This window comes from Rhinolophus hipposideros, assembly GCF_964194185.1.
Source record: "Rhinolophus hipposideros genome assembly, chromosome: 9".
Lineage (NCBI taxonomy): Eukaryota > Metazoa > Chordata > Mammalia > Chiroptera > Rhinolophidae > Rhinolophus > Rhinolophus hipposideros.
The window spans coordinates 70,278,071-70,288,432 of record NC_138055.1 but is presented as its reverse complement, the minus strand read 5'-3'; the positions used below and the strand labels follow the sequence as shown (position 1 = coordinate 70,288,432).

The 10,362-nt window shown below is 41.4% G+C and overlaps 1 protein-coding gene across 12 annotated transcripts in view; it reads left to right on the top strand.

Annotated features, from left to right (window-relative positions):
* Nucleotides 1-951: 951 nt before the first annotated feature.
* Nucleotides 952-10,362, top strand: part of KCNC2 (potassium voltage-gated channel subfamily C member 2) — a 199,989-nt gene continuing 190,578 nt past the window's right edge. For 10 of the 12 annotated variants that reach the window (XM_081060860.1, XM_081060859.1, XM_081060858.1 and 7 more), the window contains exons 1-2: nt 952-1,622; nt 2,789-3,497. In XM_081060860.1, coding sequence (XP_080916986.1) covers nt 2,808-3,497 — 690 coding nt within the window. In that variant the 5' untranslated portion in view covers nt 952-1,622; nt 2,789-2,807. Of the gene's footprint in view, nt 1,623-2,060; nt 2,196-2,544; nt 2,610-2,788; nt 3,498-10,362 lie in introns of those variants that run through there. The other 2 variants (XM_081060861.1, XM_081060862.1) reach the window with 2 other exon arrangements.

Here is a 10,362-nt window from a genome sequence, read left to right as displayed (position 1 = left end):
CCCTTCCACCTCCCTTCCTTTCTTTCTTCCTTCCTTGAAATATACATACAAACACACACTGTATTTGGTGGTGAGGTCTGATATGGGTTGAATTGTCTCCCAGCATTCCAACTTTACAACACACACACACACCTACACACACACACACACACAAACACACACACACTCACACACATACACACTCACACACAAAGGGAGATATTGAAGTCCTAAACTCCAGTAACTCAGAATGTAACCTTATTTGGAAATAGGGTCTTTACACAGGTGATCAAGTTAAAATGAAGTCAGTAAGGTGGGCCCTAATCATTACATCTAGTGTTTTTATAAAAAGGAAAATTTGGATACAGAGACAGTCTACATAAAGAGAAAATGATGTGAAGAGACACAGGGAGAAGATGGGCATCTGCAAGCCAAGGAAAGAGGCCTGGAATGGGTAGGCTGCTCACAGCCCTTGAAAGGAATCAACCCTGACAACATCTTGATTTCAAATTTCTAGCCTCCAGAACTGTGAGATAATATATGTTGCTGTAAACAATATAGTTTGTGGTACTTTGTAATGGCAGCCCTAGCAAACAAACACAAAGCCCAATTCAAATTTAAGAAAGGAATAAATTGGCTAATTATTATAGATAATCACTTTGGTACTTGGCTATCTGCAGCTTGTCTTTTTCACTTTTATAAAGAAACCTGAATTTTTTTCTTGCGAGAGCATTGTGTTCCTGGAATAAACTTTTTAAACTTGTTTTGTTTTATATAACCATGATGTAGAGCCTGGAGACCTACATTTGAGTGAAAAGAGAAAGCCAGAGCCACAAGAAACAACACTTACTTGTCACCTGTATGTAAGTAGACCTCTCTCTCTCATCAGCTGTCCTTAAAAAAAAAAATGCAGTTGGTCTGAGATTCTCTCTCACTTGTTGGGAGGGGTGGGGCAGCAGGGAGAGAAAGGGTGTGGAGAGTGGGGTGTAAATAAGGCAGGCAGAAGCTCCAAAGAGCATGAAGATAGAGCTTCATGGAAGAAAAATAGATGAATCTGGTTGGCACAACATAGCTTCTTCTCCAGACCCCCCACCCCCCCACCACCTTCTCCTGAGCTCTGTGCTTTGACAGCGGAGGTTGATGGCGAGTGGTGCGGAAGGGGCAGCTCCAGCAGCGGTTGCTTTGGGGGCAGAAACATAATCTGCAGGTCGAAATCCGAGCTGGGTGACTTCCCCTTCAAGTGGGTGAGCTCTCTTGACCTCTCCGGCTAGCTCCGCTCCAGTCACCGCCAGCCGATCTGCCCGCTCGCGGCGCGGTCACCGAGCGCCGGTTGGACCCGCCCTGAGCTCCATGGTTTGCCCAGCCCTGCGCGATGGTGACTCTGGGCGCGGAGGTTGGCGCGAGGCGAGCCCGCCGCTCGCAGAATGAAGGCGGGGAGAACGGCCGGCGGCCGGAGGGGGCTGTCTCCGCGACCCCAGCGCCCAGAGGAGCCTCCCAACAGCCTGTACCCGGAAAACACCAACAAGTAGTTTCACGTTGGAGAAGGGCGGCGCGGCTGGGTGTCAGGACTCAGTCCCGCTGCCGGGAGAACCTCGTCCGCACGGAAACCAAAGCAGAACCACTTTTCTCTCGGTCTTGTTAAGGTATCTGGAGGCGGGAGGGAAAGGGGGTGATTTGCTGGGAAGGGCACGCCGACCCTGCAGACAGGCATCCCCTTCCTCCGTTCCACAATAGGAATGTGGAGGTGAAACCCTGGGGAGAGGTGGCTGGGAGAATGGAGACGGGGACACTGTCAACCAGGACTTCCAGCTCGCGGACCCAGGGGGTGTGCCTCCCGCAGCTTCTCCGGCGCTCGCCCCTCCTAGAAATCACCCCCCACCCCCTATCCCTGAGGCATTTGTTTTTCTTGGGAAAGGGGGATGGGGTGGGATGCATGGATCACTTCTATTCTCAAAAATGGATCCTAGTCTTTTCCTGTTCCAAGTAATAATAATAATAGCAGCAACAACAATAATGTGAAAAGGCAATTGTATCGGGAAATTGGTCAGAGCTCTCCTTGGTGAAAGGCAACAGCAGGGAGATGTTTTTGCTTTGACTTCTGCGTTCAGTCTGTTTGCTTGGTCTGTGAGGAAGAGTAGAGGTGAACCGAGAACAGGTCGCTCAAAGGGCACGCCCTGAGAGCCCGGGAGCAGCAGGCAGTCCAGAGTTGACCCAGGGTACGCGTGCAATGGGGGGCTCTCGGCTGAGTCAGGGGGCAGGGGCTGGGGGGGTCTGTCACCCAGTACTACCAAGTTGCACATAGGAGAGAACTCCCTGCCTAAAGGGATTGCCCCCAGGCTAGGGTAGGAGGAGAGTCTAGGAGAGTAGAAGAAAAGAACCAGGGCAGGGGGAGAGAAAGGGACAAGGGAGGGGGAGAAAGACGGTTTAGGAGGGAGAGATCAGGGCTTGGTAGTGGGGATGGTGGCGGGGAAAGGAGTAAGGGTTGGGAGCAGGTGAGACTTGAGAAAGAACAGAGGGGAGGGAGAATGAGGGTGAAAAGATGAAGGAGGGGCGATCAGAACAACGGGAGAAAGGTGTGAGGCAGGGAAAAAGGTGTCATGGAAGGTCAAGGAACGGGAAACCTGGGAAAGGTGTGAGGCTTGAGGGGAGGACGGGCTGGGCTCCGTTGTCGCCCTGGGAGGGTCGTTTGCCCGTTGCTTATCTGCCAACCCTGCACGTTGGGACGTTGGGCTGGGAGTGGGGGCAGGGGTCACAGTGCAGCTCTGACTGTCGGGATCTTTAACTTGGCGCCCTGTTCGCCTTTTCCCAGTCATGTCTGAGCCACAGAGATGGGCAAGATCGAGAACAACGAGAGGGTGATCCTCAATGTCGGGGGCACCCGGCACGAAACCTACCGAAGCACCCTCAAGACCCTGCCTGGGACGCGCCTGGCCCTCCTCGCAGCCTCTGAACCCCAGGGCGACTGCCTGACGACGGCAGGTGACAAGCGGCAGGCGTCGCCCCCTTCACTGTCGCCGCCGCCGCGACCACCCCCACTGTCCCCTGGGCCAGGCGGCTGCTTCGAAGGAGGCGCCAGCAACTGCAGTTCCCGCGGCTGCGGCAGCGGCAGTGACCCCCCCGGGGGTGGCCGTGAGTTCTTCTTCGACCGGCACCCGGGCGTCTTTGCCTATGTGCTCAACTACTACCGCACGGGCAAGCTGCACTGCCCCGCCGACGTGTGCGGGCCGCTCTTCGAGGAGGAGCTGGCCTTCTGGGGCATCGACGAGACCGACGTGGAGCCCTGCTGCTGGATGACCTACAGGCAGCACCGCGACGCCGAAGAGGCGCTAGACATCTTCGAGACCCCCGACCTCATCGGTGGCGACCCTGGAGACGAAGAGGACCTGGCGGCCAAGAGGTTGGGCATCGAGGACGCCGCGGGCCTGGGGGGCCCCGACGGCAAGTCTGGCCGCTGGAGGAGGCTGCAGCCCCGCATGTGGGCCCTCTTCGAGGACCCCTACTCGTCCAGAGCAGCCCGGGTAAGGCCAGAGTCGCCCCCTTTCCTGCTGCTCCGACTTCTCCCAACTCCTTCCCCAACTTGCTGTACTTTTCCACCCAAGGCCTCTGGGGAGGGGGAAAAGGGAAGGGGAGAGGAGAACAGGGCTCCCTAAAGATGAGATTAGAGGCTCATCTAATGCAAGGTAAACTCAGGGACCCTGGCCCACATCCTTTCCTTCCCTGTTTCCCCCTCTTCTCCTCAACTCAAACGCAGGTTTACTTGAGCAGATGGGACCTAAAGGGCAAATGTCGACTTCTCTGAGCAAGTCTGTTTGGAACCTTGTCCTGAAACGGTATCTAGCTTCATCTTGAAGTTTTTTGTTTTTTTTTTAATTTTTCTTTCCCCCCTTGGCTCGTTTATCCCAACTTTTTCTTTAGCTCTGATGTCTCTTTGGGCCTTGCGATCATCACTCTTTGACATTTTCAGCGAGGCCTGACACTGCTTCACATCTGTTTCGCCCAGAACATTGGCTCTCATTAGGGATCTAATGTGAAGACAGAGGAAGGGGAAATGGAATCTATGTATGTGACTGGCCTGTGGGAGAGGGTGTGCCGGGAGGTTCATTTTGTGGAGAATCTCCTGCATTCTGTTTGGTCCTGTCTCCTTCCAAGGAAGAAGAGTGCTGGAATGGCTTGTCCTAGTGAGTTGACCAGAGAGTTCACCTGCACACTGAATTTTGGAGGCTGGTGTCTTTCCTCTTGGGCTCCATCTATATTTTTTACAGGTTGAATGTGAATTAGTCACTTCGGTGATCTAAATTTCAAGCAATTCTCTAAATCTGGGTTATTTAAATTGTAGCAAACTTTATTTTACTTTTTAGATTGTGATTCCATCCTCAATTTTTCTTTTCAGTGTCTAGCTTGAGTGACAGCTTAAATTTAGTCCTTGACATTCTCAATTAGTTCTTCAAAATTACATGAAGGGACTATAAAAGTAGCCAATAATCGTTTCTCCAGTTTAAAGGAAACAAAAGATATAAATAACCCCAAATTATATAGTATGTGAATGATTTTTAATTACAGAACAGCGTACTGTATTTAGTTAAATCTTTACGACTGCATGTGCCTGGTTTGCTTCTGACACCCAAAAAAGATACCCCCTGGGAAGAATGGAAATTTTCCCAGCTTCACTTTGGCTCCATTCTCACTATTGTCTTTGCATGTCAGAAGTCTTTCCATCTGAGATATTATGCAGTTGTCTATCTACTAACTTGTCAGAGATGTGCTTCTGATACCACATTAGACGTCTGAGGGTATGTTTTGTTTTCAGTGTGAAATAGAATGTGAAAAAGATAATTTAAAGCATTGCTACTCTAGGACCTAGTATTTAAATGCATACATAAGTTCTAGTATGTCCACATTCTCATATTTGAATATAGAATTAATAACATCAACTCTGAATTCTTCCTTTTAAGACCATTCTATAAAATCACAAAAAGTTGGCATTCAGAACATATAAACAAAAAACAAACAAGTGCATATTTATTTAAATTAGATCACAGGTTCATGACCATTACAACTGTGATTTTTTTTTGTTTTGTTTTTCAGTTTTTTATGGATTCCATCTGAGTGCCACAGTGCTCTGTCAACTGGGTGGCTAAAAAGATAATCTGAATTTGTTTTCAGACTCATCTTGTGATTTTTGCCCCCCCCCAATACTGTGCTATAAAAAAGATAGAGTGTTTTATTATCTTTCCTCATGATAATAGAATACATTTTATTGTAAGACAGATTGCATAGCAAAAACTTTAATAAGAAGGTCTTCAATTTTTATTATTGCTATGGAAATTGATTCAATTGATTATTGGTCAAAGGGCAGATGATTAACTTGAAACTAGTTTTTAAAATATCTTACTAAGATTTCATTATAATAATATTATGTATTTGCCTGCATCCATTTTAGGTGAAGAAAGGACACAGAAAGATTAGAGATTAACACAAGGTCAAAGAACCATTAGAAGCAGAATCAGTGAGAGTCATAGACGTGGAAAATTTCTTTGAGTTCACCTTGTGAAGACCCTTTATTCTGTACATGAAGTAAATGAAGACTGTAGGGGTTAAATGATGGCCAAGGTCATACAGCAAGTTAATAGCAGAGCCAAAATTATACTGGAGGTCTCATAACATCCTCCTCAGGTCCTTTCCACCACAACCACTGATTATAACTGACTGTCTGGCTTGTGAAATCTCTGCAGATCATGTTGCTTCTGAGAGTTAATGCAACATAAGATATTCACTAGCGTTCTAATTTTGAAAGGTCATCTGTGACTTTTTAAAATATATGTATTCCAAGACTTTGGCTGGTAGAATTTTTACCCTGCACCACCCAACATTAGAGTGAAAAATATGGGATTGAAATTAACTTCTTTAAACGAGCCCTGTTTGAACTTTCCATTTTTATCAACTAGTTGATAGGTAATGCTGTGCTTTCTTTCAGATTGGGTAACATTTGTAGGACTTGTTTTGGGGGAAATGTCTTTTCAAATTACTAGGTTTGCCTAAAAAGAATAATCAGAAGTCACCATTCTATTTAAATGTGATTTAGTATTTTTATATGAACACTTTTTGTTCAATGATAGCCTGACTTAATGTTATCTGACTAGGTTGATAAATAGAATTATATTGGAAGATTGCTGAATGAAATTTTATTTTGTATGGACACGATTCTAGGAGGAATAAATCAATTATCAAGTGGTTTGCTTCAGCTGTTGCCTTACTGCCACAAGTCTTATTCTTAATACAAGTTAAGTATTTAACTTTTATAAATAAACACTCTTCTTTTTTTTAAACTAGCTCATCTTTTATTGATATACTTGACATGAACAATTTAACGGTCTGAATTCCTTTTTCAATTTGTTATACCTTTTTCATCATTTCCAATATTGAGGAGATTGGTTCAGTGATATAATAGATGGTTTTATTTCCAACTTTTATGATATGAACTGGCAGACTGAAACAATAAAGATAGGAACTGGATAATTAATTGAATTTTACAGCATTGTATTTTTGCCTTTTGTTTCGGTTGCCATTTTCCCCTCCTCTATTGCTTTTTTCGTTCTTTTTAAAAAATTTTATTAAACTTATTGGACTGGCATTGGTTAATAAAGTTATATAGGTTTCCAGTGTTATACAATACAATACATCATCTGTATACTGGATTTATGTGTTCATCACCCAAAGTCAAGTTTCCTTCCATCACATCACCATATATTCGATACCCTCTATCCTCTTCTACTCTCCCCCATCCAACTCCGCCTCTGGTAACTGTACTCCTATCTGTGTCAATGAGTTTTTGTTTGCTTGTCTGTCTTGTTTGTTCATTTGTTGCTTTCAGTTTTGGATCCCACACATAAGTGAAATCATGGTTCTCGGGTTTTTCCTTTGACTTATTTCACTTAGCGTGATATTCTCAAGATTCATTCATGTTGTCACAAATGGCAGTATTTCATCTTTTCTTATGGCTGAGTAGTATTCCATCATATATATGTCCCACATTTTCTTTATCTAATAACCTATCAAAGGACACTTTGGTTGTTCCATGTTTTGGTCACTGTGGATGATGACAGTAAAACTCAGGTGAAAGGATGTTTTTCTGAAATTCCTGAAAAATCACATTCTCACAGGGACTTACTCTGAGCTCCAGTGTTGGGCAGCAGCTTGAAAGGTGCCAGGGAAATACGAGGAGGAGGAACTAAGTTGTCTGGCTTCAGCTTAAGGGCTGGAGGGGTGGCTTTCTTCCAGACAAAAGTGCTGGCAGAGGCCATTATTCCTTTGTTGAGCCCTCTCTTCTTCCAGTGTGCAGACTTAGGCAAGAGACATATTTTCTGTACTGCTTTTAATTTATGATGTAAATACATATTTAAGAGGTCTAAATTGTTTAAGATAATTTGGTAAATAAGTTTGTATTTTATACTTATTAATTATTGTTTTTGAATAGTACCCCAAAATAGAAATTTATAAAAATTCAAAAATAAGTTGTCATGGAAAACTGCTGTGGAGAAAATGAGATCAGGAAAGAAGAGGTAAAATTATTCTCTTGATGCTATTGAGTGATATTTACAAATAGTAAAAAGTAAGGATGCAAGTACATTCACAAGTAGATGTACTTGTGAAAATGTTATGCATTGTTTATTTTCAATTTAACATCTAAGTTTTAGAAAGAAATGAAACTTCATTGTGTTTTTCTCTGAAGACATTATATTATAGGTGAGTGGACAGGAGCCAAGAAGAAATTCTTTAGTAGAATTTCTGGATTTGTTAGAAGTTTAAAAAATAGTATAAAGGCAAAATACTATAATCAAAATATTTAAAATAATTTGTCCCCAATATTAAAGAGCTGAGAACAGTTTTAAGTTTCCCCTTCTTCCTCTTTTCACTTACTTTTTGGGAAGAGGAAGAAAGGGATTGAATTAGGTTCTATTTTAGAGTGGCTCTTCCTTGGGAACATGATCTTTGATTACTGATAGACTTTTTGTTTTTTACTTTAAAAGGACATTTTTAAAAAGAAAACCAAAAGAAGAACTTCCATGGACTCACATTTAAGATGTTGTCTTTTTTGGGTGTGGGTCTATATCATTTCATGTATGTTCTCCAGCCCTTTATCTATTATACCATCATGTGCACATCATCCTGAATTAGACGTGGATTCTGATAGTGAATGCATCATTTTTTAAAATCATGAAAATGTTCACTTTAAGTTGTGCTGTTTCCACAGTTTTAGACCTTAAGACTACTAAAATATAAATTTCAATATCTAGATTTGGATTCAGAATTGCACATATTTAATTTACTTTTTTATGGGCCATTTTTTCCTTCTTCCTTAAACCACAAAATAACACAGAAAGTAAATGAACTAAATAACTACTTGCTAGCTCTTAATGTAGTATTTAATTAAAAAATATAATAAGGTAAGGACAATTTGAGTTATATTAAGATTAAATAAAGAAAATGTGTTCTTGTTTTGTAAGTATTACATCAGTTAAAATAATTAATGGTTAAACATATCTTGTTCATAAGGTATTGTGTTGTCAATTATTAAAATTTTTGTTCAATGAGTACTGATTACATGGTCATTCTAGATCAGAAACTATGAAAGGTACTGGGAATACATGGAGAAGATATAGTCTTTTGCCCTCAATAAGCTCAATACTCTATTTAGAATAAAACATTTCTTAAAGACATTATCTATTAAATCAAAAAAATGCAACAAAATAACAAATACAATTCTAGTCACAGTAAAAATAAGTTTTCCTTAAAAAAAGCTCACATGGAACTATTTCCTTCTGCATGCAAGAGTATATTCCATTTAGAAATGATGGTGTCAAAGTATCATTAGTCTTTATTCTATTATGAAAGTGTTAGGCTGTTTTAATCTTGATTGTTCTGCTTTCAAAGTGACTTATAGGCTGTCTCTGCTTTATTATTGGAGAATGTGATGAAGGCTGTACTTGTATGAAACAACTGGATTTTGGGGGGCATGCTTAAGTGTCTTCATCCTTTTCATATTAATTAAAAGTCATGGCTAACCATATAACAATGTAACCTAACCTTCAGACCCATGAAAACACTTCTGTAGTAGTCTGGAGTGTTTCCTTTGCCATATAAGCATCTAAATGTCTCTTGACCTTTTCCAGTGACCTTTCCAGGCCACTAATTTTATGGTTCACTAATATATTTAATTTTATGCTTATATTCTGAGCATTGGATAGGACCAGAGACTACCAAATGTAATATATCATTAAAAGAACCAAATAAATCCAATAATGAATTGCATTTTCAGGAGTATATTTGATCACAAACTAGATGACCTGACCCATTGCTGAGTATCAGGCATGCCAAAGGTTGGACAGATTAGGTATGACTTTTTTTTTCTCTCTAATATTTTGCTAAGAGCTCATTTGTAGACTTGAATTGACAAAAACTAAATGAGAGTCAAGGAAATGTTTCTCTTCTATCAAGAAGCACATTTTCAAAGCAACTGAAAACAAGGAAATGTGTAGGTTTATATAAAAATGCAGGCTAGCCTTTCCCATTTGAAAATGTATATCATTGCCATTTATTTTTTACGACTACAAATACAATAAATGTGGTATTTAGGTCTCATATTTTTTGAACTTACGATCATACATCCTTTTTATTATGGCAACTTTTAAAAATATGTCTAAGTAAATTAATAAAGGGTACTAAAGGACTGATAAAAGATAAACACAAATCTCTCGAAGGAAATATATAGTGGCAACATAGTCTAAACAATAACCATTAATATATAATATAAACTTAATTCAATTCTGCTTGAAGTATGAAGGGCTTTTCTTTTAGAAGAGCAGTCAAGGTTTTTGTTTTTTTTTTGACAGAATAGCACGGCTGTTTGCTTCTCTTAGAGGTTGAAAGGTGATGATTAATTTTAATACTGTGTAGTCAGTATTTTCACAGAAAATGACTAAAATGTGGGTACTGGGAGAGAAGAGATCAGGAGTAGAGACTACATGGAAAAGGCATTGGAAAAATGCCTGGATTGGGGTCTATGAGACCTATGCACGATCCCTGATTTCACTGCTGACTCTGACTTTGGAGAATTCATTTCATCTTTATGAGTCTTGATTTCATTTGTCTTATTTTGAAAAAAAAAGGGAGGGGGGAGGATGACACATGTAGATAGTATCCAAACTTCTTTGCAGTTCTACCACTTTGAGGTTTGGAAGAAAAACAAGGATACTTATTGCTAAAGGTCCCTGGGGTTGGGGTGCTGCAGGGACATGTGTGAACCCATTTTGATTGTACTCGAAGGACCATCACACTAATAAGGTAAACTAGCATTAATTTTTGTGTTTGTTTGTTTTTTGCATT